Source organism: Eleginops maclovinus, chromosome 1 (genome assembly GCF_036324505.1).
Source record: "Eleginops maclovinus isolate JMC-PN-2008 ecotype Puerto Natales chromosome 1, JC_Emac_rtc_rv5, whole genome shotgun sequence".
Taxonomy (NCBI): Eukaryota; Metazoa; Chordata; class Actinopteri; order Perciformes; family Eleginopidae; genus Eleginops; species Eleginops maclovinus.
Window position 1 is genome coordinate 10,286,925 of NC_086349.1, and position 27,782 is coordinate 10,314,706.

The 27,782-nt window shown below is 41.7% G+C and overlaps 4 protein-coding genes and 11 non-coding genes across 16 annotated transcripts; 13 read left to right on the forward strand and 2 right to left on the reverse strand.

The window, feature by feature from the left end:
- The first annotated feature begins 80 nt into the window (after nt 1–80).
- LOC134870795 (N-alpha-acetyltransferase 80) lies at nt 81–7,859 on the forward strand. Its single transcript, XM_063893210.1, has 2 exons — nt 81–199; nt 6,211–7,859. Coding segments are annotated over exons 1-2 (768 nt in total). The 5' UTR covers nt 81–197; the 3' UTR covers nt 6,977–7,859.
- LOC134872673 (U5 spliceosomal RNA) lies at nt 1,392–1,505 on the forward strand. The gene has a single exon (XR_010166845.1). It is a non-coding gene; the product is annotated as a U5 spliceosomal RNA (small nuclear RNA).
- Nucleotides 1,794–1,907, reverse strand: LOC134872565 (U5 spliceosomal RNA). The gene has a single exon (XR_010166819.1). It is a non-coding gene; the product is annotated as a U5 spliceosomal RNA (small nuclear RNA).
- Nucleotides 2,213–2,326, forward strand: LOC134872677 (U5 spliceosomal RNA). Its single transcript, XR_010166846.1, has one exon. It is a non-coding gene; the product is annotated as a U5 spliceosomal RNA (small nuclear RNA).
- Nucleotides 2,724–2,837, forward strand: LOC134872544 (U5 spliceosomal RNA). The gene has a single exon (XR_010166815.1). It is a non-coding gene; the product is annotated as a U5 spliceosomal RNA (small nuclear RNA).
- Nucleotides 3,236–3,349, forward strand: LOC134872550 (U5 spliceosomal RNA). Its single transcript, XR_010166816.1, has one exon. It is a non-coding gene; the product is annotated as a U5 spliceosomal RNA (small nuclear RNA).
- On the forward strand, nt 3,737–3,850 carry LOC134872668 (U5 spliceosomal RNA). Its single transcript, XR_010166844.1, has one exon. It is a non-coding gene; the product is annotated as a U5 spliceosomal RNA (small nuclear RNA).
- Nucleotides 3,838–21,644, forward strand: LOC134870802 (N-alpha-acetyltransferase 80-like). Its single transcript, XM_063893224.1, has 2 exons — nt 3,838–4,437; nt 19,104–21,644. Exon 2 carries the CDS (start codon nt 19,106–19,108, stop codon nt 19,856–19,858), a length of 753 nt encoding a protein of 250 aa, XP_063749294.1. The 5' UTR covers nt 3,838–4,437; nt 19,104–19,105; the 3' UTR covers nt 19,859–21,644.
- Nucleotides 9,321–9,437, forward strand: LOC134872582 (U5 spliceosomal RNA). The gene has a single exon (XR_010166824.1). It is a non-coding gene; the product is annotated as a U5 spliceosomal RNA (small nuclear RNA).
- Nucleotides 12,421–12,534, forward strand: LOC134872575 (U5 spliceosomal RNA). The gene has a single exon (XR_010166821.1). It is a non-coding gene; the product is annotated as a U5 spliceosomal RNA (small nuclear RNA).
- On the forward strand, nt 13,057–13,170 carry LOC134872538 (U5 spliceosomal RNA). Its single transcript, XR_010166813.1, has one exon. It is a non-coding gene; the product is annotated as a U5 spliceosomal RNA (small nuclear RNA).
- Nucleotides 15,947–16,060, forward strand: LOC134872552 (U5 spliceosomal RNA). Its single transcript, XR_010166817.1, has one exon. It is a non-coding gene; the product is annotated as a U5 spliceosomal RNA (small nuclear RNA).
- Nucleotides 16,464–16,577, forward strand: LOC134872559 (U5 spliceosomal RNA). Its single transcript, XR_010166818.1, has one exon. It is a non-coding gene; the product is annotated as a U5 spliceosomal RNA (small nuclear RNA).
- On the forward strand, nt 17,082–25,355 carry hyal3 (hyaluronidase 3). Of its 2 annotated transcripts, none has more exons than XM_063893199.1 (7): nt 17,082–17,162; nt 21,904–22,187; nt 22,794–23,229; nt 23,330–23,477; nt 24,163–24,289; nt 24,478–24,567; nt 24,641–25,355. In XM_063893199.1, exons 2-7 carry the CDS (start codon nt 21,927–21,929, stop codon nt 24,992–24,994), a joined length of 1,416 nt encoding a protein of 471 aa, XP_063749269.1. In that variant the 5' UTR covers nt 17,082–17,162; nt 21,904–21,926; the 3' UTR covers nt 24,995–25,355. The 2 variants fall into 2 exon arrangements, with proteins under 2 accessions (XP_063749269.1, XP_063749260.1); XM_063893190.1 differs by having other exon boundaries at nt 17,103–17,162; nt 21,900–22,187.
- si:dkey-20d21.12 (uncharacterized protein LOC556245 homolog) lies at nt 25,339–27,710 on the reverse strand. Its single transcript, XM_063893237.1, has 4 exons — nt 27,371–27,710; nt 26,565–27,028; nt 26,066–26,284; nt 25,339–25,851 (listed from the first exon to the last, which is right to left on the reverse strand). Exons 2-4 carry the CDS (start codon nt 26,701–26,703, stop codon nt 25,715–25,717), a joined length of 495 nt encoding a protein of 164 aa, XP_063749307.1. The 5' UTR covers nt 26,704–27,028; nt 27,371–27,710; the 3' UTR covers nt 25,339–25,714.
- Nucleotides 27,711–27,782: the final 72 nt, after the last annotated feature.

Sequence of the window (27,782 nt, forward strand, 5' to 3'; positions counted from 1 at the left end):
GACAATTGGGCAGCAGCAACATTTCCTCCTGTTACAGTAAAAGCAGGATTCACGGTTAGAAACTGACCGTGGAACAGTTCACATCGACGGTTATTCGCCGCAGCGCTCCCACTTTGCTGGGCTCAAATCCGACCCCAGATCAGCTCTCACTGAAACGGGAGGAGGGAGAGCCCCGGCGACGAGCCACGAGAATAAAAATGTAGGTAACGCTACCGTGTGGTGAGAAACAAACACAAATGTAGCATATTGTTTGCTAACGAACAGTTAACGTGTGGTTCCTCCCAATTTGTTTACAAATGTCACTGCATTACATGTACTTGTAAAGCTGAAAGTAAGCTCATGAGCTAGCTAGCTTGTAGCACTGAGTTCCAACTTTTAGTTTATAGCTGTAGTCTTACCTTACATGGTAGTCGGGGCAAAGAGGGTAACAGGACTAAATGTGTCCAAACTATAGTTCAATTTCATCCGTAGGCCAGCTAACAGGTCAAATCTCATCTAAAATGAGAGATGTGTTTCCCTCAAACATTATGTTTCATTCAATTTTCATCTTAGCCGAGGCTACTGTATTGTGTATTATTTCTGAGTTTTATAGTTTATATAGGTATAAGATGTGTGTGTCTTGCCCACTTTTGTGAACTGCATGTTTAAGTTTACTGTCACGAGGCTACGAAGTGTTTAGTTACTGCAAAACATTTGAAAAGGAAGATGACTACAGTTTGACAACATTGAGTTGAAGTTACAAAGATGTGCTGGATCAAGCGCAATATTGACACATTTTCCCTTCCTCCCGTGTTTAGAAATGAGTCTGTCCATTAATTAGAATCTATTCGTATCATGCATTCACTTCTATGAAAGAAAAGCACACGGTGTTACGGAGGAATAAATGTCATTATGTTTAAATTCAACATAGCTTAAAATAGTTTTTGCTCAAGCGAAACGGAGGGCAATAACTATCTTGATGCATTTAATCTTTGGATTGTTTGATGCAGGCGAGTAGTCTTTTATAGCAAAAGTGTGCCCAGTAGAGCGATTCTTACGTTATAAACACTTATATGTTTGCTTCACTCAAACAGCCCAAGCATAATGTTTTTTAATCGGTAAGCAATTGCATTTTTTAGAAAATAAAACGTGTTGAGAAGGTAGGGGCGTAGCCGTGGGTGCCATGTTCCCATAATGCATAGCGAGCACTTGCAATATATCTTAAACTTTCAACATACAAACACTTGTGTTTTATTCAAAACGTTGTAATGATGTAAGCAGACAATACACACTTTAGTTTGACCTTGGATACAATGCATTTGATCCATACTTTGATACGTGTATACACACACCGTGACAGAAGGAGCTATGACTGGGAATTGGGTTTGGTGCTCGCGTGCTCTATCATCAGTACACTCTTGTTTCTCTTCAGATCGCATAAATCTTTCGCCTTTTACTAAAGATTTCCGTGGAGAGGAACAATAAGAGTTTCAACTAATTTTTTGATGCCCTGCGCAAGTGGGGCTCCTGAAATTGTCAATAATAATTTACCAATCTTTAATCACATTAGCCATTTTTGTGAATATGGGGTTGTCTACCCTTCCACTTACTACGTACTACATAAGGTTCGCGCACTCAAACGTTTAAGAAGCATGAAGTCACAGACGAACATGTCCATCTTTTAAGTAAAACTCTGATTTAAAAAAAATAATACATTATTCCATTTTGAAACTTGAATCCACACACACCTCAGAGGGTCTTAGAGAGGGATACGAGTTTGATATTATTTCAGTTTCTGTTTTACAAAGAGAGGAAGCCCCACTTACGCAGGGCATCAAAAAATTAGTTGAAACTCTTAATGTTCCTCTCCACGGAAATCTTTAGTAAAAGGCGAAAGATTTATGCGCTCTGAAGAGAAACAAGAGTGTACTGAAATGCATAGGCGCGAGCACCGGAGCCTACTCCCAGTCATAGCTCCCTCTGTCGCGGTGTGTGGATCCAAGTTTCAAAATGGAATAATGTAACATTGCACCACCAAAGAGGGGAAAAAACATTGTTACTCTTTTTACAATGTTTGTTAAATAGATTAATTAGTTATGATTACATTTTGTTTCAATTAAATACGAAATAATTATCTACAAACCCCGTCTGATTTTTAAACTTGTAAACACACCGCGACAGAGGGAGCTATGACGGGGAGTAGGGTGGTGTGCCCGCGAGTTAGTTTTTCAGTACACTCTTGTTTCTCTTCAGAGCGCATAAATCTTTCGCCTTTTACTAAAGATTTCCGTGGAGAGGAACATTAAGAGTTTCAACTAATTTTTTGATGCCCTGCGTATGTGGGGCTTCCTCTCTTTGTAAAACAGAAACTCCTGAAATTATATCAAACTCGTCCCCCGTGAAACGCGCCTCTCTAAGACCCTGCGAATGTGGGGCTTCCTGTCTTTGTGAAACAATATTACCCCTCCGTGTGTTTCGCCTACTTCTCTCTGTCAGGGATCTCACACACAACACGTCTTTGATTGACAAATGCGCCAACTTACACGTGCATAACTAAAAAAAAAACACCCAGTAGTTCATTTCCATGTTTAGAGAATAACTTTTAAAAAACCTTATATATGTTTCAATGAAATATAACAATAGTCCCTACAACCCTGGAATATTTTTAGAATTTGTAAACACACCGCGACAGAGGGAGCTATGGCGAAGAATATGGTGATGTGCTCGCGCGTTGGTTCTCCAGTACACTCTTGTTTCTCTTCAGAGCGCATAAATCTTTCGCCTTTTACTAAAGATTTCCGTGGAGAGGAACATTAAGAGTTTCAACTAATTTTTTGATGCCCTGCGTATGTGGGGCTTCCTCTCTTTGTAAAACAGAAACTCCTGAAATTATATCAAACTCGTCCCCCGTGAAACGCGCCTCTCTAAGACCCTGCGAATGTGGGGCTTCCTGTCTTTGTGAAACAATATTACCCCTCCGTGTGTTTCGCCTACTTCTCTCTGTCAGGGATCTCACACACAACACGTCTTTGATTGACAAATGCGCCAACTTACACGTGCATAACTAAAAAAAAAAACACCCAGTAGTTCATTTCCATGTTTAGAGAATAACTTTTAAAAAACCTTATATATGTTTCAATGAAATATAACAATAGTCCCTACAACCCTGGAATATTTTTAGAATTTGTAAACACACCGCGACAGAGGGAGCTATGGCGAAGAATATGGTGATGTGCTCGCGCGTTGGTTCTCCAGTACACTCTTGTTTCTCTTCAGAGCGCATAAATCTTTCGCCTTTTACTAAAGATTTCCGTGGAGAGGAACATTAAGAGTTTCAACTAATTTTTTGATGCCCTGCGTATGTGGGGCTTCCTGTCTTTGTAAAAAAAGTAACTACTGAAGCCATATCAAACTCGTCCCCTGCGAAAGGCGCCTCTCAAAGACCCTGCGTATGTGGGGCTTCCTGTCTTTCTGAAACAATATCCTCCGTGTGTTTCGCTTACTTTTCTGTGTCAGGGATCTCACACACAACACGTTTTTGATTGACAAATGCACCAACGTTCACGTGCATAACTACAGAAACACTCAGTAGTTAATTCCCATGTTTAGAGAATAACTTTAATAACCGTATATATGTTTCAATGAAATATAACTATTCCCTACAAACCTGGAATATATTTGGAACTTGTAAACACACCGCGACAGAGGGAGCTATGGCGAAGAATAGGGTGATGTGCTCGCTAGTCGGGACCTCAGTACACTCTTGTTTCTCTTCAGAGCGCATAAATCTTTCGCCTTTTACTAAAGATTTCCGTGGAGAGGAACATTAAGAGTTTCAAATAATTTTTTGATGCCCTGCGTAAGTGGGGCTTCCTAAATTGTGAAAGAAAGTGATTACCTACTGTAACCTATAACAGTGCCCCCTCTCTGTTAGATTAAGTCACTTATGTGAGTGTGGATGCATAGCAAAACAAAGGTCAGTGAGATAAAAGACGAGCACAAAACACATTAAATACCACAATATTAAAAACCATGTTGTCATGCAGTTGAGTAAAATAATATTAATAACATATAGTTCACCGTTCAGTATTATCTAGTTGGCAAGTGCAGTTTTCTGCTGGCTTTACAAATATATGAGGGACTTGCTCTAGAGACCATATCGGTGAAGTGAGAGCTAAGGACAAAAGTAGTGTTAATAGTAATGGCTACATTTAGCTGCTATCTTAGCAACACCTTCAGATAATGAAGTCATCATTGCTATTTTAAGTGACAGCAATGCTTCTTTTTTTTAGCAACCTCAAGGTCCTCTGCTTTGATTATCAGTCAGTGAGTCAGTTTCCTGTTGAATCTTTAACATCCTTTTTTTGTGAGAATGTGAAATAGCGTGTAGAGTAGGGACTAGCAGCTTCAAAGCTGTTTGACAGTCAGGTGGTTGGCTTCATCTTTCCTCTCTTGGTGGTGAGTTGGGTTTTTTTGTGTTTTCTGCCACACCAAATAGAGTATTTTGACCATTTTTGTGAACCTTTTTTGATTTGGCATTGTTTCTTCTTTGAACACCCAAGGTCTGTGTGAAAATAGAGAAACTCTTCAGTGTTTCTTCATCGCTCTAAGATAAACTCAACTCTGTGCCTCTGCTTCTTTAAGATGATGTTAAGGCCTAATAGAGTTGACTCTTAACATACTAAAGGACTGCAATAACTACTAGTAAACCAATGCGTGCATATACAGTATGTATGTATTGTTAGCGGGGACGCTTAATGCAGTAATGTTTTTTAAACTGAAAAAGTGTCCCCACCACTTTTTAAACAAATGGTTACCACGCAGCTATCTCCTACATTGTGTTGTCTCACTTTGTGCTTCAAGCCAACTTTTAACATCATGAAATATATGAGGGCTCAGTTTGAATCCATCACAGTCCTTTTCCTATGTAGAAAAAGAAGATGTGCATAGCTAGAACCAATATTTGCTTTAATAATTTGCAAAAAAGTAAATGCAACAGGAACCAGTTTTTATGGATATCTTCACTACAGTTTGGCTTTCTCAAGAAACTGTGGTCGGATGTTTAAGATAAAAGTCACTTTCTCATTCAGACTGATGAAACAGGAGGATGACTCCATTAAACAATAAACACACCTAACATAACTGCATGAGGTATAGCTTAACACAATTCTGACAGAATTTAACAAATAGAAACATGGAAAGGGGAAGCAAAACAGAAAAGTAACATGGTTACATTATAACTAAAGTTATTGTGGGCCATACCAGGCTCAGCCCTACATTGCCACACCACCAGGCTCAGCTTTACTCGTCAGCCTATTGTTTGTTAGTTCATAGGGAAATGTAATACACTGTGCAGGAAAATTGTAGCCAAGATGCAAAAAGTGCTTATGTCTCATGAACCCAGTGCTTTTGAAGTAGATATTAAATGTGATTAAATAATCCCCAGAAAGGTATGCGCTTTTCAATACAGCAGAAACAATTGAAGATTCTTCAACTTGATTGAGTTGATAAACTATTTAAGTATTTTCTTTAATGGACACTTACCAAAAAATCTTACTGAGTCGAGTTTCATAGTCGCTATGATATTAGAACTGTTGGTTTGATAGCACAAGCAATTTCAAAAACAACCTCTTACAAAAATGATGGGTCATTTTGTTACTATGTTTCCAAATTTTACTTAGCAAACCATTAATCAAGTAAATTATTGTCAGAGTATCCTGTATTTATATGAATAGTTTGTTACAGCCCTACTTTAGAGCTCTTTTGCATGGTTTTCTGACTGAACATCGCTCTCATTTAGTCACAGTGACGAACGCTTCCCTCCTGAACTCCAACCTTTCCTCTGTGTGTCTACGAGCAAGGCTTTCTGTAGCAGTGTGCTACTGGGCAGTAAAGGTTGCAGTGGAAACGGAGTGTTGGGTCAGATCAGCGGGAGATCAACACCCTAGTTTTATCCTCTTGCACGTGTCTCCTCTTACAGCAGCACTGAACTAAAGACCTGTCAGGACACTAGATGATCATCCTGCACAAAATGTATCGTTCGTCTGTCAGATTCTACACAAAAACAATGTCAACTAAACTTCCTGTTGTGTAAAACCTACTGATGAAATCATACTAAGCACCCCATGGAGGAGCTGCATGTTGCAACGGTTTCCTCTCATCTGTGTTTCCTGACCTTTAGCTGTTGGTTTTAAATGCAGACTGACTGTAGTTAAACCCTGATCATTACAGGTCTGAACCGGACTGTCCCACACAATCTGTCAGGAAAGTCTGCGAGATCCCACCCCTGGATGGAGAAGTTAAAGAAACGCTTCTCTCTGAACAACCAGAGAAGATCCACGCGGTTCCGATCCACCGGCGTCCGGACCTGCTGTTGACTTGCGCAGACCTGGTGAACTCCGAGTGGCAGAGGAGCCAGGCGGCTCGGGTCCACTCCCTCCAGAAGTCCTGCGCAGATTTCCCTGTGTGCCTGGTTCTGCTGCAGGGCCACAGAGAGGCCGAGCGGCTGCTGGGCCACGCCCGTCTGTCCCTGGTTGTAGGCCGCAGCAGCAGCCTGTTTGTGGAGTCAGTGGTGGTGTCCAAGGCGGAGCGAGGGAGGGGCTACGGTCGCACTCTGATGGAGGAGACTGAGCGCTACGCCAAGAGCAGAGGGTTCAAAAGCCTGTACCTGACGACCCACGATAAGCAGCACTTCTACGCCCACCTGGGATACGTACTGTCCACGCCCGTGCAGAACGCAGGCGCTATGACTTCGTTTGTTCCCATGGAGACGCTCTTAAGGTTCTCCAGAATGCAGAGTCGAGAGACAAACACACAAGAGCAAACACGGACAAAGATGGAGGCTCATGTACCTTGTGTTGTGGGGTCAACTCCACCTCCTCCCCCCCCACCTCCTCCCCCTCAGTCTGCAGGGCAGCTTGTAGTTCAGACTCTGACTGAAACTCCCCACAGAGACGCCAAAGGAGTTCCCATCTACTGGATGCACAAACACATTTGACCAACACACACTCAGATACTGCTGGACACACACTCAGATACTGCTGGACACACACACACACACTCAGACACGTGTTTGTTTCTCTGTGCACACATCAATAGAAATATACAAATTCAAAAAAGCTCAATCACCATTAATGGTCTCTCAGACACAAAACCAGTGTGGGAAAAAAACAGGCTGTGGAAAATTCAGAGAGAAATAGAAATATTGTTATAAACCAAAGAAATGCAGAGGTTTTTTTTGGATTCAACTGGTTTATAAAAAATGCACATCTATTATAAATTGGAGTGCCCACCATACCAAAATATTTTTTTAAACTTTTTTATGGGCTGTCTAAAAAAACAAGATTCATTAAACCCTTCAGATATCATTCCCCTTCCCATGGCACACGCGGGATCTTTATAATATACAGGTTTTATGGCATTAAAACTAATTTGTTGGCATTTTATCATTGTCCAAACGGTATCCTTACTGAAGTGTGATGTGAAAACTTGAGTTCAGATAAACTCAGAAAGGATTTAACTTTCTGTGAAGTTTGAGAAATCTGCAGTTACACTTCAAGATGAAAAAAGGTAATATTGATGTGGATACATTCTGGATGCTTTATTATCTATTGAATCAAACTGTTTCCTCTGGAGGGAATCTTTTGGAAGGTATGGCATTCATAAATATGGCATTTGTTTAGATTAACAAACCAACAACTCAACATTCTTGATGTTTTTATGTGGAAGTGTAAACTTGATCATGAGGATTAATGTGCCTTGTTGAACTGCCATAGAAGTAAAGCTTTATTAGAATCACATTTCATGTGGATGAGTCCTAATCATCTAATAACTCTTTCCATTGTGAACATCTCCGGTAATAAACATCATTTATAAACGTATACGCTTGTTTTTCTTTTCAATATATTGCATCTTATTTGGCTGCTGCAACAAAAACATTTCCCAGTTTGGGATACATAAAGTATTTCTGAGTCTGATTCTGTTTTTGAATCATCAAATATAAGCTGACAAGGAGTTAGAATTGGTAAAACAATAACAACACAAACTATTATGGGCTGCCCAGTATCAACAGTAAGTATTTATTACTCCTTGATCCCAATGCAGAAACGTTCCTCATATTAAATCTCTCTCCTGTCAGGAAGGCCTCGTCAGTGGGTGAGCAGCCATGGTGCTGTTTCACTTCCCTCTCCCTTTCCTCTTACTCTTCTCTCTCTACCTTCTGTCACCGGCCCACCTGGGATACGTACTGTCCACGCCCGTGCAGAACGCAGGCGCTATGACTTCGTTTGTTCCCATGGAGACGCTCTTAAGGTTCTCCAGAATGCCGAGTCGAGAGACAAACACACAAGAGCAAACACGGACAAAGATGGAGGCTTATGTACCTTATGTTGTGGGGTCAACTCCACCTCCTCCTTCCATACGTCTTACTCTTCTCTCTCTATCCTCTGTCACCGGCCTCCCCCCATGGAGTTGACCTCCCCCACCCTCCCCTTCTGGCTGTGGCTGCAGCAGCAGGTCCGATCCTGCGGGAGCGGCCCTTCGTTGTGGTGTGGAACATGCCCACAGCTCAGTGCCACACACGCCACAACATCCACCTGGACCTGAGCGCCTTCGATATCGTGGAGAACCGAGAGCAGCGCTTTCCTGGGACAGGTGACGACCCCAGTGAAGTAGAGCGACCCCACTTTACTGTTCCCTGTCCAAACTGAAAATATTCTTGAGATAAATGATTTAATAACAGAGTATTTAGTATGTATATCTGTCTGCCATTGCTATATAAATAATGTTAATGGATGCATATTTCATATAGAGATATGTTTTAAATGACCCAAAATTGGCAATTCTTGCCTGACGGCAGCAGGGTTTTCCTGGCTGGGTATTTTCCATCAATATAATTTGGGCTCTCAAATATATAGACATTAAACTGTTCACTTGCCTCCTTCAGCTCCATTTTTGCTGAATGCTGAACTGAAATGATCTGGATGGCTGAGATGTTGAATTTGTCCTGTCCAATTTATCAAAGCAGTTCATTTTAAATAAAGTTGCCTGCTGCTGCCTTGGTGAGGATGCTAAAGCTAAGTACAGTGGGCTAAATACGTCATGAAAGCAAAACAACAAGCTAAAAGAGGCTAAAAGGATCGTAAAGCTGCCAGGCGTGGTTGGCCTTTAGTTTTCCATGTTTACTTTTTCTAGAAAATGACAATTTTCTACCGTGACCGCCTGGGGAAATATCCATACCTCTCCCGAGGCGGCGGGAAGGTTAATGGAGGGATCCCTCAGCTCAGCGACCTCTCAGGTCACCTTTCCCTGGCGCGGTCACAGATATCCGCCTATCTGCAGCCGAACTTCGATGGTTTAGCTGTTATCGACTAAATCTTTCGCTTTTTAACAAAAGATTTTCGTGGAGAGGAACGTTAAGAGTTTCAAATGATTTTTTGATGCCCTGCTTATGTGGGGCTTCCTTCCTTTATAAAAAAAGTAACTCCTGAAACAATATCATCCTCGTCCCCCGTGAAAGGTACCTCTCTAAGAACAATGATAATAACAATAATAATAACAACAACAACAACAACAACAACAACAGTGTACCATAAATAACGCAAGGCATAACTTACTAAATAGTGCAATAAACTGTAAATAATTGAAGTGTAAAGTAAATAAGAAAATGAACCCCCCTCCCCCTACTCACAAAATGTTGTCATTTAAGGGGCATCTCTTCTGTTGTTTTTCCCATACCCTCTTTGCTCCCTCCATTCCTCATAGGACTGGCTCTCTGATCTTTCACAGCACCAATGGCCAAAGTACTGTAAATGGGCAGGTTGCTTCCTTACTTCCTGGCACTTTTTACAACGGATTCTGTCCGTCTTTTTTACATACTTTCTTTTGCCCGTTCCAGATTGTTCCCTCTATTCTTTTCTTTTCCTGTACTGCTGGTTTGAGTACGGTATGTTAGTTTGACCTGATGTTAGCGCCTGAGTAGCTGCTGGAGGCATGTTGAGAAGCACCATTGGTGAGCTTCCAGGCGCAACCTGTGAGGGTCCAGGCACAGATGGTACCATATAAGGAATTGAGAATGGTGGTGGTGGTGCAAGGAAGGGACGTCAATAGTATGGAGGTGGTGGTGGAACTTGCAGATGGCCAGTGGTCTTGATCCCTTCTTGAGCTTTGCCTCACCAGCAGTGTTTGGTGGCAGAACAAAGGTGTGAGGCTGAGGCAAACTGCCAGGATACAGAGTGGGCCCTTTCTGCATGGCCACAGGAAGCTTTTCAGGTCCTGCCATTGCTGCGTCAGGAGCTGGGATACCCTGCTTCAGGATCTGATGTTCCTGCAACCTGCAACGCCTGCTGAACCTTGGAAAACATGAAACAATCAATATTAATAAACAATTTGGGTAAGTATTACAGTGTAAGTACACATGTATCACCATTGGGTGACAGTTGCAGCTTTGAATTCTGGGAGCTGGATGGTGGTCTCAGTCATCAACTTGGCGTTGGTGATCACACACTCTCGGATGTGCTTATAAGCACGTGTCACCATTTTGAATCGTGAGACCCTCACTCCGTCACAGCGCACACTATTTGGGTAGAGCTGACAGAGCTTTGTGAAGATGGCCTCTACCACTCAGTTGCAGTCTGGCCACTGTGCGGGACTGTGAGCCCCAACGAAGCACCTGCAAATCCAACAGAATACTTATTAATGTTAATTACTAAAGATTGATATTTGTTTTTACTTTTCAGTGGCTTGATTTCCCTAAAGTTTTGAGGAAAACCCAGAAAGTGTTGGTCTGATTTATTCCATCTGACACACAGACTTGCTCATTTTGTACGCCTCCTAGTAATTGTTTGTTTTGGACCCAAGGAAGGAAAGGCGGTGTTCAAGTTAATAAGGACCCTTTCATAATCTTGGCTGCACTAATTAAGGTGGAGTTAGTATTTGAGTCAGTTTCAGTCATTTTAAATGTTGTAGATAATGTATCGGTGTTTATTTAATGTAACATACCGTTTAGTGCTCTCCACACCTGGTGCCACAATGTTTTTGGTTGCCCTGAACCTCCCCTGTTTTAGTGTGTTTTTGTGTTGGGCCGGATAGCTGGTCTTCCTCTTGTCAAACTCCTCCAGTACCTGCCACAGAGTGGTTATTTTGGAAAAACTCCACTCCACTTAAGGCCAGACGGTGATCTCGGTGAGACCAACTGTGCCAGCTCCTGGACGGCTCCGTACCCCTCCACATTGTCAGGACCAACACAATCCTACACAAACAGATAAACATCACAAGTATTGAATATTAATAAACATTCAAAAAAAGTGTCATCCAATAAATGTTTGCTTACAAGATTTGGTTTTGTTTGGGGATACCAGACGTTTCATTTCGTTGGTCAGGCTCTGATTTTCCACGTTCTTACCAACCAAGAGGGAGCGGAGTGAAGAGGAAGAAGCATGCTGACTGGTGGAAACTTGCTGGGTGGGAGCAGCATGCTCTGTAGTGGTCAAGTGCTGGGAGGAGGCAGCATGCTGGGGAGTTTTGGCAGCATATTGCTCTTCTTTCATGGCAATGACAATTCTACCAGAAAGAAAGAGCTCAACATACTCTTTGAAACAGCCCTTGTTTAGGGCATGTTCTGTGGAGTCTTTGTTGCCTCCTGTTGGGTCTCTTTTCATCACGGCCACCAGGTAAGAAGCGTAGCCAAGCGAATTTTCTGCCACCCACCGGAAAGTCTGCCCGCGAAACAGACCAAACTGGATTTTGAAGAAACCCATCAGGTGTCCTCTGTTGGATGGATCTCCATGTTGCTGGGTTATGGCTCTTCTGGCCTTATCCATCACTTCCTCTGGGGAAAGAGGTCGCATCCATGGTCTGCCTTTGTTCTTTCTTTGTCCTTCGTAACTTCCAATGTATCTGTAAGGTTCAGACTGCCGTCAGCCCGTTTTCTACAGCATGGTTCCCTTTAGAAAATAAGTAATAGACATATTTAAAAAAAACAGAAATAGATCACTTATAATAAATATTTATTAAACAAGCTGTAAAAGACGAGATGGTACAACACATTCCTGGTTGAATCTTGGTTACGATACGAGCCCTGATTGGCCAGAGCTCTCAATTCTTGGTTGAATCTTGGTTGCAGACGGCAACGCGATTGGCTGTCACAACCAAGATTGAGCTCGACTCACAAGCGGCAAGGACTTTCCTACGTTGATTCGGTGTGTCTCCCCCCCTGAGAACTGCTCAAGATGTATGCGCTTACATTTATGATGCATCAAGTCACCTACGAACATGTGAAGCAATAAAGCAAAGCACAGAGTTTTAAAACGCTCCCTTACTCCTTGAAATGTAACATTTTTCCCTACAACCCGGGGATGTATTTTGATATTTGTATCCACACACCGCGACAGAGGGAGCTATCACGGGGAACGGGTTCCGGTGCTCTCTCTTTGAGCCTTCAGTACACTCTTGTTTCTCTTCAGAGCGCATAAATCTTTCGCCTTTTACTAAAGATTTCCGTGGAGAGGAACATTAAGAGTTTCAACTAATTTGTTGACGCCCTGCGTATGTGGGGCTTCCTCTCTTTGTAAAACATAAACTCCTGAAATGATATCAAACACGTCCCCCGTGAAACGCGCCTCTCTAAGACCCTCCGAGTTGTGCGTGGATCCAAGTTTCAAAATGGAATAATGTAACATTGCAGTGAAACAGAGGGAGTTTAAAAGGTGGTTATGGAGAGGAACAATAAGAGTTCCAACCAATTTTTTAATGCCCTGCGTATTTGGGGCTTCCTGTCTTTGTGAAACAATATTACCCTAAAGCTAACGTCTTCTTGTCCTCCGTTGTTTTGCTTACTTTTCTCTGTGTCAGGGATATCACACACAACACGTCTTTGATTGACAAATGCTCCAACGTACACGTGAATAACTAAAAAAAAAAACTCAGTAGAGAATAACTTAAATAACCGTATATATGTTTCAATGAAATATAACAATAGTTCCTACAACCCTGGAATATTTTTAGAATTTGTAAACACACCGCGACAGAGGGAGCTATGGCGAAGAATAGGGCGATGTGCTCGCGCGTTAGTCATCCAGTACACTCTTGTTTCTCTTCAAAGCGCATAAATCTTTCGCCTTTTACTAAAGATTTCCGTGGAGAGGAACATTAAGAGTTTCAAATAATTTTTTGATGCCCTGCATAAGTGGGGCTTCCTAATGTGTCAAAAGCAAATCACTAATAGAAGAGAGATTGCTTTGGTCTATGTTCGATAACCACAATGTCAACGAAATACGCCCGCGAGCGCGGTTTCGAATCCCGCTCGCTCCCTTGTATGGCAGCTAAAAACTCATCACCAGAATCTGATCAGCTGTCTGGTCTCCACTCCCATTACTCCATGTATTCATGTAAAGGTTTATTCATTATTATTATTAGGCTACCATACTGCTGGGTATGTTGTGAATACAATAAAGGGATCAATAAAGTTCTTAACTAAACATTTGTAATTCAGTCTTTGTTTATATTATTATACTTTGTAACAGAATCAAAATCTTCAAAGTAACTCATGGTGTCAAATCAATTATGTGAATTAAGAGTTTAACAGTAATATTTGCCACTGAAATGTAGTGAAGTTGAAGTATTAAGGAGCATGCAAGTAAGTACATAATCGTACAATTCTTCAATAGATGTACTTAATATAGAATAGTACTTACTAATAATGAAAGTGAAATATGATGATGAAAAAACTAAACAGAAACATCCAAACTGGTTTTATACTTGTTTTTGTGTTGAAAACAACAATAATAATTACAACAACAACAATTATTAAAATGTTATATTAAAGTCTCAAATTACAAACGGTGCAATAAACAATGCAACATATAAGAAAATGAAAAGTAGCTAGATAAATAACACATATTATAAAGAAGTTAAAACACAGAAACATCCAAAACATTCACAACAAAATGTATAACAATAACAATAATAATAATAATAATAATAATAATAATAATAACAACAGCATTGTACCATAAATAACGTAGGCATAACTTACTAAATAGTGCAATAAATTGTAAATAATTGAAGTGTAAAGTAAATAAGAAAAAGAACCACCCTCCCCCTACTCACAAAATGTTGTCATTTAAGGGGCATCTCTTCTGTTGTTTTTCCCATACCCTCTTTGCGCCCTCCATTCCTCATAGGACTGGCTCTCTGATGCTTCACAGTACCAATGGCCAAAGTACTGTAAATGGGCAGGTTGCTTCCTCTCTTCCTGGCACTTTTTACAACGGATTCTGTCCGTCTTTTTTACATACTTTCTTTTGCCCGTTCCAGATTGTTCCCTCTATTCTTTTCTTTTCCTGTACTGCTGGTTTGAGTACGGTATGTTAGTTTGACCTGATGTTAGCGCCTGAGTAGCTGCTGGAGGCATGTTGAGAAGCACCATCGGTGAGCTTCCAGGCGCAACCTGTGAGGGTCCAGGCACAGATGGTACCATATAAGGAATTGAGAATGGTGGTGCTGGTGCAAGGAAGGGACGTCCATAGTATGGAGGTGGTGGTGGGACTTGCAGATGGCCAGTGGTCTTGATCCCTTCTTGAGCTTTGCCTCACCAGCAGTGTTTGGTGGCAGAACAAAGATGTGAGGCTGAGGCAAACTGCCAGGATACAGAGAGGGCCCTTTCTGCATGGCCACAGGAAGCTTTTCAGGTCCTGCCATTGCTGCGTCAGGAGCTGGGATACCCTGCTTCAGGATCTGATGTTCCTGCAACATGCAACGCCTGCTGAACCTTGGAAAACATGAAACAATCAATATTAATAAACAATTGGGGTAAGTATTACAGTGTAAGTACACATGTATCACCATTGGGTGACAGTTGCAGCATTGAATTCTGGGAGCTGGATGGTGGTCTCAGTCATCAACTTGGCGTTGGTGATCACACACTCTCGGATGTGCTTATAAATACGTGTCACCATTTTGAATCGTGAGACCCTCACTCCGTCACAGCGCACACTTTTTCGGTAGAGCTGACAGAACTTTGTGAAGATGGCCTCCACCACTCGGTTGCAGTCTGGCCACTGTGCGGGACTGTGAACCCCAACGAATCACCTGCAAATCCAACAGAATACTTATTAATGTTAATTACTAAAGATTGATATTTGTTTTTACTTTTCGGTGGCTTGATTTCCCTAAAGTTACGAGGAAAACCCAGAAAGTGTTGGTCTGATTTATTCCATCTGACACACAGACTTGCTCATTTTGTACGCCTCCAAGTAATTGTTTGTTTTGGCCCGCGAAACAGACCAAACTGGATTTTGAAGAAACCCATCAGGTGTCCTCTGTTGGATGGATCTCCATGTTGCTGGGTTATGGCTCTTCTGGCCTTATCCATCACTTCCTCTGGGGAAAGAGGTCGCATCCACGGTCTGCCTTTGTTCTTTCTTTGTCCTTCGTAACTTCCAATGTAGCCTATAAGGTTCAGACTGCCGTCAGCCCGTTTTCTACAGCATGGTTCCCTTTAGAAAATAAGTAATAGACATATTTTTAAAAAACAGAAATAGATCACTTATAATAAATATTTATTAAACAAGCTGTAAAAGACGAGATGGTACAACACATTCCTGTGTTGTACCAGAGCTCTCAATTCTTGGTTGAATCTTGGTTGCAGACGGCAACGCGATTGGCTGTCACAACCAAGATTGAGCTCGACTCACAAGCGGCAGGGATTGTCCTACGTTGATTCGGTTTGTCTCCCCCCCATGAGAACTGCTCAAGATGTACGCGCTTACATTTATGATGCATCAAGTCACTTACGAACATGTGAAGCAATAAAGTAAAACACAGAGTTTTAAAACGCTCCCTTACTCCTTGAAATGTAACATTTTTCCCTACAACCCGGGGATGTATTTTGATACTTGTATCCACACACCGCGACAGAGGGAGCTATCACGGGGAATGGGGTCCGGTGCTCTCTCTTATCGCCTTCAGTACACTCTTGTTTCTCTTCAGAGCGCATAAATCTTTCGCCTTTTACTAAAGATTTCCGTGGAGAGGAACATTAAGAGTTTCAACTAATTTTTTGATGCCCTGCGTATGTGGGGCTTCCTCTCTTTGTAAAACAGAAACTCCTGAAATTATATCAAACTCGTCCCCCGTGAAACGCGCTTCTCTAAGACCCTGCGTATGTTGGGCTTCCTGTCTTTGAGAAACAATATTACCCCTCCGTGTGTTTCGCCTACTTCTCTCTGTCAGGGATCTCACACACAACACGTCTTTGATTGACAAATGCACCAACGTACACGTGCATAACTTAAAAAAAAAAAAACACCCAGTAGTTCATTCCCATGTTTAGAGAATAACTTTAAAAAAAACCCTTATATATGTTTCAATGAAATATAACAATAGTCCCTACAACCCTGGAATATTTTTAGAATTTGTAAACACACCGCGACAGAGGGAGCTATGGCGAAGAATAGGGTCATGTGCTCGCGCGTTGGTTCTCCAGTACACTCTTGTTTCTCTTCAGAGCGCATAAATCTTTCGCCTTTTACTAAAGATTTCCGTGGAGAGGAACATTAAGAGTTTCAACTAATTTTTTGATGCCCTGCGTATGTGGGGCTTCCTAAATTGTGATAGGAAATGGTTCCTTACTGTAACCTATAACAGTGCCCCCTCTGTTGGATTAAGTCACTTATGTGCACGTGGGTGTGAGGCATAGTAAAACAAAGGTCAGTGAGAGAAAAGACGAGCACAAAACACATTAAATACCACAATATTAAAAACCATGTAGTTGATAGTGCAGTAAAATAATAGTAATAAAACATAGCTCCCCTTTTAGTATTATCTAGTTGGCAAGTGTAGTTTTTGCTGGCTTTACAAATATATGAGGGACTTGCTCTAGAGACCATATAGGTGAAGTGAGAGCTAAGGACAAAAGTAGTGTTAATAATAATGGCTACATTTAGCTGCTATCTTAGCAACACTTTCAGATAATGAAGTCATCATTGCTATTTTAAGTGACAGCAATGCTTCTTTTTTTTAGCAACCTCAAGGTCCTCTGCTGTGATTATCAGTCAGTGAGTCAGTTTCCTGTTGAATCTTTAACATCCTTTTTTTGTGAGAATGTGAAATAGCGTGTAGAGTAGCTAGCAGCTTCAAAGCTGTTTGACAGTCAGGTGGTCGGCTTCATCTTTCCTCTCTTGGTGGTGAGTTGGTTTTTTCTGTGTTTTCTGCCACACCAAATAGAGTATTTTGACCATTTTTGTGAACCTTTTTTGATATGGCATTGTTTCTTCTTTGAACACCCAAGGTCTGTGTGAAAATAGAGAAACTCTTCAGTGTTTCTTCACCGCTCTAAGATAAACTCAACTCTGTGCCTCTGCTTCTTTAAGATGATGTTAAGGCCTAATAGAGTTAACAATAATTGTACTAGTAAACCAAATTATTTGGGCCTTAGCAATATTAACTGTTACCACCATAGGCGTCATTTATGCTGGGGACATGTCCGCACCCCTTTTTGAAATGGCTAAATTTGTCACCACCACTTTGCATTAGCATCGTTTGTTACAAATGTTCTGAGAATAGCGATTAACAAAGAATTTTACACTTTTATTTACACCAGAGATGGTGTCCTCTCGAGGACTGTTAACACTTTTTGGGTGTATTTCTGATAACCCAAGTGGTGCAGTTTAGATCCTACAACATGTTTAATATCGGTAATAATTGAATAGAGAATAGTAAAGCAATTGTTACTTCCGCTTTGCAGCAGCGTAGCATAGTTATTGCACAAGTTGCCAAAAAAGAGAATTATTGTAAGCATATGCATGCGTGCATATACAGTATGTATGTATTGTTAGCGGGGACGCTTAATGCAGTAATGTTTTTTAAATCTGAAAAAGTGTCCCCACCACTTTTTTAAACAAATGGTTACCACGCAGCTATCTCCTACATTATGTTGTCTCACTTTGTGCTTCAAGCCAACTTTTAACATCATGAAATATATGAGGGCTCAGTTTGAATTCGTCACAGTCCTTTTCTTATGTAGAAAAAGAAGATGGGCATAGCTAGAACCAATATTTGCTTTAATAATTTGCAAAAAAGTAAATGCAACAGTTTTTATGGATATCTTCACTAGAATTTGGCTTTCTCAAGAAACTGTGGTCAGTGTTTAAGATAAAAGTCACTTCCCCTTTCAGACTGATGAAACAGGAGGATGACTCCATTAAACAATAAACACACCTAACATAACTGCATGAGGTATAGCTTAACACAATTCTGACAGAATTTAACAAATAGAAACATGGAAAGGGGAAGCAAAACAGAAAAGTAACATGGTTACATTATAACTAAAGTTATTGTGGGCCATACCAGGCTCAGCCCTACATTGCCACACCACCAGGCTCAGCTTTACTCGTCAGCCTATTGTTTGTTAGTTCATAGGGAAATGTAATACACTGTGCAGGAAAATTGATGGACACGCACCAAAAAATCTTACTGAGTCGAGTTTCATAGTCACTATGATATTAGAACTGTTGGTTTGATAGCACAAGCAATTTCAAAAATGACCTCTCACAAAAATGATGGGTCATTTTGTTACTATGTTTCCAAATTTTACTTATTGTCAGAGTATCCTGTAATTACATGAATAGTTTGTTACAGCCCTACTTTAGAGCTCTTTTGCATGGTTTTCTGACTGAACATCGCTCTCATTTAGTCACAGTGATGAACGCTTCCCTCCTGAACTCCAACCTTTCCTCTGTGTGTCTACGAGCAAGGCTTTCTGTAGCAGTGTGCTACTGGGTAGTAAAGGTTGCAGTTTAAACAGGGAGCATTAGGTCAGATCAGCGGGAGATCAACACCCTAGTTTTATCCTCCTGCATGTGTCTCCTCTTACAGCAGCACTGAACTAAAGACCTGTCAGGACACTAAATGATCATCCTGCACAAAATGTATCGTTCGTCTGTCAGATTCTACACAAAAACAATGTCAACTAAACTTCCTGTTGTGTAAAACCTACTGATGAAATCATACTAAGCGCACCATGGAGGAGCTGCATGTTGCAACGGTTTCCTCTCATCTGTGTTTCCTGACCTTTAGCTGTTGGTTTTAAATGCAGACTGACTGTAGTTAAACCCTGATCACTACAGGTATGAACCGGACTGTCCCACACAATCAGTCGGGAAAGTCTGCGAGATCCCACCCCTGGATGGAGAAGTTAAAGAAACGCTTCTCTCTGAACAACCAGAAAAGATCCACGTGGTTCCGATCCACCGGCGTCCACTCCCTCCAGAAGTCCTGCGCAGATTTCCCTGTGTTTCTGGTTCTGCTGCAGGGCCACAGAGAGGCCGAGCGGCTGCTGGGCCACGCCCGTCTGTCCCTGGTTGTAGGCCGCAGCAGCAGCCTGTTTGTGGAGTCAGTGGTAGTGTCCAAGGCAGAGCGAGGGAGGGGCTACGGCCGCACTCTGATGGAGGAGACTGAGCGCTACGCCAAGAGCAGAGGGTTCAAAAGCCTGTACCTGACGACCCACGATAAGCAGCACTTCTACGCCCACCTGGGATACGTACTGTCCACGCCTGTGCAGAACGCAGGCGCTATGACTTCGTTTGTTCCCATGGAGACGCTCTTAAGGTTCTCCAGAATGCCGAGTCGAGAGACAAACACACAAGAGCAAACACGGACAAAGATGGAGGCTCATGTACCTTGTGTTGTGGGGTCAACTCCACCTCCTCCTTCCATACCTCCTCCTTCCATACCTCCTCCACCTTGTCCTCCACCACCTTCATCCATACCCCCCCCACCTCCTCCCCTTCAGTCTGCAGGGCAGCTTGTAGTTCAGACTCTGACTGAAACTCCCCACAGAGACGCCAAAGGAGTTCCCATCTACTGGATGAAAGACATTTGACCAACACACACTCAGATACTGTTAGACACACACTCAGATACTGTTGGACACACACTCAGATACTGCTGGACACTGTTGGAGCGTGGACCTGCTCCGCATGTTCTTTTGAATGACGAGGAAACCTTCTTCTTAAATTTAACACAATCAGCTTTAATAAAGTAAAACAATAAGACACAGGTTACAGAGCGCTCTGGGCCACACTGTCCCTACACACAGCAGAGAGTGTCAGGGCACGAAGTCTGACAGACTATATTTCCCTCAGCCCAGTTTTTATACTTGCAAAAATAGACAGTTAGGGCAGTGTTGATCTTTTGGGCATTGTTCCAGCTCCTCCTTCCCTCTCCCGCTTGCAAAGATTGTTGCTGCCTCTCCCCCGGTGTCATCTCATGCAGCCGGTCTGCACACCAAACGCTACAGCATCTGTGGACAGAGCATAACGACCTTGCAACACACCTCCTCCCCTTTTACCAGTTCCTGTCCTCTATTCTGTGTTCTCTGTCTCCCTGTCCTCGACTGCCTCCAGCTCCCACCTTTGCTGCTCTCCTTTGCCTTGCATGTGAGTAGCCCCCACCTTTGCTATTCTCTTGCTTTGTAGGTGAGTCTTCTGTCTGACCTGATTTCACCCTGCTGCTCCCCTAAGCTTTGCCTGCACCATCTGTTATGATTCATACATTGTTATACAAGTAAATAAATCAACATTAAAGTAAAGTAACACAGTTTTGAGTAACACAATTAATAAGTATTAATCTGAATATAAGTAAATCATATTTCTAACCAAAACATTTAGCATGAACAACTGAATTTAACTACAATAACACACACTCAGATACTGCTGGAAACACCCACATTCATTCACACGTGTTTGTTTGTTCTCTGTGCACACATCAATAGAAATATACAAATTCAAAAAGCTCAATCACCATTAATGGTCTCTCAGACACAAAACTAGTGTTGGTAGAAAAACAGGCCAAACCAAAGAAATGAAGAGGCTGCTTTTTTGGATTTAACTGGTTTATAAAAAATGCGCATCTAAAGGGGGCACATTATGAATTGGAGTGCCCCTAACCCAGAAACTTTAAAACAAACTTTTTTATGGGCTGTCTAAAAAAAAAGAAAAAAGAATCATTAAACCATTCATTTATTATTCCCCTCGCGGGATCCGCGGGATCTTTATAATATACAGGTTTTATGGCATTAAAACTAATTTGTTGGCATTTTATCATTGTCCAAAAGGTATCCTTACAGAAGTGTGATGTGAAAACTTGAGTTCAGATAAACTCAGAAAGGATTTAACTTTCTGTGAAGTTTGAGAAATAATAATAATAATACATAGATTTTATAAGCGCTTTTTCAGGTGCTCAAAGTCGCTTTACAGAGGTACATAAAAAAGAGAGACAACAATAAATAAAGTAAAAGTCACATTGAAATCGAGCAAAGTATCAGAAATCACACATTAAAAGGTGAAAAACATTAATGTAATATTGATGTGGATACATTCTGGATGCTTTATTATCTATTGAATCAAACTGTTTCCTCTGGAGGGAATCTTTTGGAAGGTATGGCATTCATAAATATGGCATTTGTTTAGATTAACAAACCAACAACTCAACATTCTTGATGTTTTTATGTGGAAGTGTAAACTTGATCATGAGGATTAATGTGCCTTGTTGAACTGCCATAGAAGTAAAGCTTTATTAGAATCACATTTCATGTGGATGAGTCCTAATCATCTAATAACTCTTTCCATTGTGAACATCTCCGGTAATAAACATCATTTATAAACGTATACGCTTGTCTTTCTTTTCAATATTGCATCTTATTTGGCTGCTGCAACAAAAACATTTCCCAGTTTGGGATACATAAAGTATTTCTGAGTCTGATTCTGTTTTTGAATCATCAAATATAAGCTGACAAGGAGTTAGAATTGGTAAAACAATAACAACACAAACTATTGTGGGCTGCCCAGTATCAACAGTATGTATTTATTACTCCTTGATCCCAATGCAGAAACGTTCTTCATATTAAATCTCTCTCCTGTCAGGAAGGCCTCGTCAGTGGGTGAGCAGCCATGGTGCTGTTTCACTTCCCTCTCTCTTTCCTCCTACTCTTCTCTCTGTACCCTCTGTCACCGGCCTCCCCCCATGGAGTTGACCTCCCCCACACCCCCCTGCCGGCTGTGGCTGCAGCAGCAGGTCCGATCCTGCGGGAGCGGCCCTTCGTTGTGGTGTGGAACATGCCCACAGCTCAGTGCCACACACGCCACAACATCCACCTGGACTTGAGCGCCTTCGATATCGTGGAGAACCGAGAGCAACGCTTCCTGGGACAGGTGACGACCCCAGTGAAGTAGAGCGACCCCACTTTACTGTTCCCTGTCCAAACTGAAAATATTCTTGGGATAAATGATTTAATAACAGAGTATTTAGTATGTATATCTGTCTGCCATTGCTATATAAATAAGGTTAATGGAAGCATCTGCAGAAAGTAACAGTCTGCTCTGCTGTTACCTGCTGGTTGTAATTATTACAATAACTGCTGGCATAGTATTTTTGAAAATTACTATGGTAATATATTTCTCACCCATTGACTGGATCTTTAAATGAATGAAATGTGTCCACATTGGTTGAAATTCTTATAGAGATATGTTTTAAATTAGCCAAAAAACATTGGCAATTCTTGCCTTACGGCAGCAGGGTTTTCCTGGATGAACTGAAATGATCTGGATGGCTGAGATGTTAAATTTGTCCTGTCCAATTTATCAAAGCAGTTCATTTTATATAAAGTTGCCTGCTGCTGCCTTGGTGAGGATGCTAAAGCTAAGTACAGTGGGCTAAATATGTCATGAAAGCAAAAACAACGAGCTAAAAGAGGCTAAAAGGATCGTAAAGCTGCCAGACGTGGTTGGCCTTTAGTTTTACATGTTTACTTCTTTTAGAAAATGACAATCTTCTACCGTGACCGCCTGGGGAAATATCCATACCTCTCCCGAGGCGGCGAGAACGTTAACGGAGGGATCCCTCAGCTCAGCGACCTCTCGGCTCACCTTTCCCTGGCGCGGTCACAGATATCCGCCTATCTGCAGTCGAATTTCGATGGTTTAGCTGTTATCGACTGGGAAGAGTGGCGGCCATTGTGGGAGAGAAACTTTGGAACCAAGATGGAGTATCGGAGGCAGTCCAAGCTGCTGGTGAGACAGGAGAGACCGGATTTGTCAGAGAGGGCCACGACATTGTTGGCAAAGAAGACGTTTGAGGAGAACGCTCAGAAGTTCATGGAGGGGACGCTTCGAATGGCGGTCACAGATCGCCCTAAAGGACTCTGGGGGTTTTATGGTTTCCCTGCCTGCTTTAATAATCAAAAGCAAAAGACAGGTTTGACAAACACTGAAATACTTTGTTGCTTTTCATGGTTTTTTTAAAATTGTGATAAAAACTGAACCTGTGTCTTGTACTTGTTTCCATGTGTGATCAGATAAAAGCTACACAGGACGCTGCCATGCAGGAACCGAAGAGCAAAATGACCATCTGTCCTGGCTCTGGCATCAGTCCACCGCACTGTATCCGAGCATCTACCTGCCACCAGGGCTGGCAGGATCCACCGACGCAGCTCTGATGGTCAGGTACGGAGAGACATGAAGAAGTGTTCACCCACATCTCACCGCTTCAGCCAATATAAACCCTTGAAAAAACAGTTATTCCCCTGCAATCAAACAAAATGCTTTGTACACAGGATGTCAAAGATATTTAAGGTGACAGTCCACCCCAAAATCAAAAATCCACATATTTCCTCTTACCTGTAGTGCTATTTGGATATATAGAATTGTCTATTTAGTCAAATATAACTAGATGGCACTTGGATTGTGGTTCTCAAAGCAAAAAATACTATACTACTATATACGGTAAAAAAAGTAAATGCCAAAGCCTTCTCCAGATATCATGACCTGGTTTACTATAGGAACTATTATTCTTTTTACCATATCAAAATGCAGAAGGAAGCTTGCATCTACTTGCATTCACTCATTGATTCATGCGGTTTGGTAGAGAGAAAATAGTTCCCACATGTAACTGGGTCATGATAGTTTTAAGACACATTGCTCTTTTCAAATGTCATGTTTTGCCACTTGGAGTCCAACAAGCCGAGTACCATCTAGTTCCATTTTATTAGAGAGAAGGAAACATTTCTATGCAACACCAAACCCAATCTAGTTTAAAATATTTCTATATGGTAAGATGAGAAATATGTATTTTTGATCTTGGGGTGAACTCTTTAAATGAGTTACTGATGGACGTTCCTCTCCTCTTCAGACACAGACTGCTGGAGGCTTTGAGGGTAGCGTCAGTTTGGCACCATGGCAACAATACCAACCAAGCCACACCGGTCCTTCCCTACGCCAGGCTGGCATTCACACACACTCTCACTTTTCTGAATAAGGTTGGATTTCTGGCAAATCATAAAATCAAACTCACACACTCATGCAAACACAAACCAATGGTGTGCGTGTGTGTGTGTGTGTGTGTGTGTGTGTGTGTGTGTGTGTGTGTGTGTGTGTGTGTGTGTGTGTGTGTGTGTGTGTGTGTGTGTGTGTGTGTGTGTGTGTGTGTGTGTGTGTGTGTGTGCAGACGGACCTGGTGCACACACTGGGGGAGAGTGCGGCGCTGGGAGCTGCTGGAGTGGTGCTGTGGGGGGAGATGAAGTTTGCCCAATCCAAGGTATGTAATGTTTCCAAGAGTGTTATGTATATGTGTGTATGTGTGTGCGTGTAACCCCTTCCTCTTTCTCCAGAATCAGTGCATCCTTCTCAAGGACTACGTACACACTGTGTTGGGTCCTTTTGTCCAGTCCTTGAGGTCGGACAGTAAGCACTGCAGCCTCAAACTTTGCAATGGCAACGGACGCTGCACCAGGCGACGTCCCAGCTCTGATCACATGATCTCCTCAGGTCTTGCTTTGACCTTTAATCCCAATGAAATCAACCTCCCCTCTGACTCCTCGCATAGCAAAGCATTTAACAACCACTTCCTGTGTCAGTGCTACCCGGGCTGGACCGGGCAGGAGTGTCAAGAGAAGAAGAATGAAAACAGAGATAATAGAAAGTCTCTTATCAAAGGGACATTAGCCATTTGGAATAATAAGTGAATTGTGTTTATTTTTTCATAAAACATATATAATATAAAATATGACAACATCCGATTTGAACTATTTTCCCCTGCAAGAGCAAATCATTTTGAGTTTACGTTTTTTACATTATCTCTCATGACATTTTGCATGATTTCTAACTTTTCTTTTCTCTTAACCTTTCGTTACTTGAAGCATTTTCGTAGTTGAACTGATAATGTTGATTTAACTGCAGTGTTTTTGCTGCAGGAAACCTAACAGTAATGGCTTGTCTGAGATATGTTATACCTTGAGGGGTGGTTGGAGTCATTGAGCTTTAATAAATGATCCATTGTTTTAATAAAAAGAAAAGCAAACTAATAATGTTTGTTTTTTTGCATTTAATCATTTGTGTTTGACATCAAAGTCAGTTTTTGACACCACATACAGAAACCACTGTTAGATTAAGATAATGTGTCTTTTATACATTATTTTTGTTACACAATTGTATCACATTCAACATTCATCCATTCACTCAGTCTTTTAAGCAACCAGTTAAACTGATTTAATTATGCACAATCACAGAATAAAAGAGATCATTGGAAAGTTATTTTGTTGCACTTACCAGGGCAATTACATCAATAACATTTAATCCTAAACGCAGACAACATTCAGGGAACATCAACTGTAAAACCCAGTTTTACTGCATGTTTAAGCAACTCTTGTCCAGTGTGTGTATCCAAGTTTAGTGTTCTGTACATATTATGTCCCTCCTCTCAAGGCTGTCAGGTTGTGTCTCAGTGCCTGCAGTTGTTGGATCAGCAGTGACAGCTCTGTGGCTGCAGCCTCTTTCTCCCTCACAGCCTCAGTCAGCATCTGGATGGCACCGCCCTGCTGGACTGGAGGCAGAAGGGAAACAAAGGCCTACTGTTAGCTTGTCTTAACTGAGGTAAATGTACAGAATACAAAATTGTTGTCATTGCACAACATAGCTTTGAAATCTGGGAAAACGCAAAACAAATGAAAACGGCAAAGACGTACAAGCACAAACTAAAAATACAAAATATCCTCAAATTATGAGGAGAAAATTATAAAAAGTAATTAAAGATGTACCCAGAAAGTAGAAGATGAGTAGCACTGTGAGCAGAAGCAGCGTGATGATAGCACAGCCCATGGCGTAAGCCCGCGATGAACTTGGTGTTAACATATCCTGCAGACGGCTCTGCCATTTGCTGCTAATTGGACGGCCTCTTTGATTGACAGCTGCCATGTCACATGTGTAGAGATTCCCATTGGAGGAGGGGGAGTTTGCCGGACGAGGAGGCCTCACCCCTGAAATCATAAGACACATTAAGTCAGTCACTGGAAATGTGTGCTTGGTTCAACGGTTGTGTGATTGTTCCTTCTCAGTTGAGTTCAAAAAGTATCTCTGTGCCTTTAAGGCTGTGTGTGTGTGTGTGTGTGTGTGTGTGTGTGTGTGTGTGTGTGTGTGTGTGTGTGTGTGTGTGTGTGTGTGTGTGTGTGTGTGTGTGTGTGTGCATACCATTTTGGCTGTGTTCAAAGTGTGTGTACCTTGTGAATGTATTCAAAGTGTGTGTGTATGTGTGTGTACCTTTGTTGCTGTGTTCATGGTGTGTTCGGTGGAGATCGTTGATAGAGTCAACAGAATGAAGCTCAATCTCGGTGAGATCTCTTTCACTGACTCTGTAGAACTGAGGGGTGGTCTGGGAGGATGGAGGCCTCGACATCATGCCTCTTCTTCAGGGATGGACCGATGGTTGAAGATGCACTCAATATGTCTGCTACAAGCTATGTAATCTTACTAAAGGTGTGCTATGCGGATCTCCACAGTAATATCTTTCAAAGCCATAAGAGGCAACTTCTTAAAAAAAGACAAAAAACATCTAATAAGACAGTGTGTGAACACACTGCCTGAGCTACTGCAGATGCCCTGTGGTCTCTACAGGCCTAACATCAATAAAATTAATTAAAAAATTGTTTGGATTCAGTTTAATTTAATATGAATATAAAATGTCATGTTTATTAATATATAAATGAGGATATGAGGGGTTGGTTCTGAAAGTTGAAGAGAAAGGAGGGGAAAAATCAAGATATTCTAAGATTGACAAAGGTTAAAATGAAAAAGAGCAATATGTTCTATCTGTTTTTAAGACAAATCAAATGGTTTAAAAGGGTATTTATCAGAGCTATTTATAGAGCTGATTGTCAAAACCATAAAGGCACAAAGTTGCTGGAATTTGAATCAAGGACCAAAGGACAGGACAGAGTCCTATTTATGAGTGATGACTAACTCAATGAATGAATGGATGATTAACTGACTGATTACTTGACTGTACTCGAGACACTGTGTAGCCAAACCAGATAAAACAAGAATACTGTTCTCCTGTTCCCACTTACCGTCTGTTAGAACAGGAGCAGTGTTGGGTTTTATGGGCGTCTGCTTGTTTGTTCTTGTCAGTATGCCGCAGTTCTCTTTGACACGGTGTCCTCACAGTCTGACACTCGATTACCAAAACATGTGTCTGCACCCACAGGAGCTAAAACATTAAATATCCACACAGGTCATCCAGGAGCCACACAGTGACTAAAGTAACCCAACCGAAATGAAATGATATCCAAATCCTTGATGTTGGAAACAAAAGGGAAACTCCACGTCTTGCCTTCTTGTGAGCATGTATGTGTGTGTTACTGAGCAACTGTCGACCACCCCCACCACCTCCTACAAAGTTTGTTTGTCTGTACCCATGTTCTGATTTAGCCCACCATAGCTGTCCTGCGCCAACCCCCTCCCAAGAAAAGTGCTCATACA

Coding starts and splice junctions, on each gene's coding strand:
- LOC134870802 (XM_063893224.1), top strand. CDS start 19,106: ATGAACCGGACTGTCCCACACAATCAGTCGGGAAAGTCTGCGAGATCC.
- hyal3 (XM_063893199.1), top strand. CDS start 21,927: ATGGTGCTGTTTCACTTCCCTCTCTCTTTCCTCCTACTCTTCTCTCTG. Junction 22,188..22,793: donor AGCAACGCTTCCTGGGACAG/GTGACGACCCCA, acceptor TACTTCTTTTAG/AAAATGACAATCTTCTACCG. Junction 24,290..24,477: donor CTCTCACTTTTCTGAATAAG/GTTGGATTTCTG, acceptor GTGTGTGTGCAG/ACGGACCTGGTGCACACACT.
- si:dkey-20d21.12 (XM_063893237.1), bottom strand. CDS start 26,703: ATGATGTCGAGGCCTCCATCCTCCCAGACCACCCCTCAGTTCTACAGA. Junction 26,285..26,564: donor CCATGAACACAGCAACAAAG/GTACACACACAT, acceptor TTATGATTTCAG/GGGTGAGGCCTCCTCGTCCG. Junction 25,852..26,065: donor ACTCATCTTCTACTTTCTGG/GTACATCTTTAA, acceptor TTCTGCCTCCAG/TCCAGCAGGGCGGTGCCATC.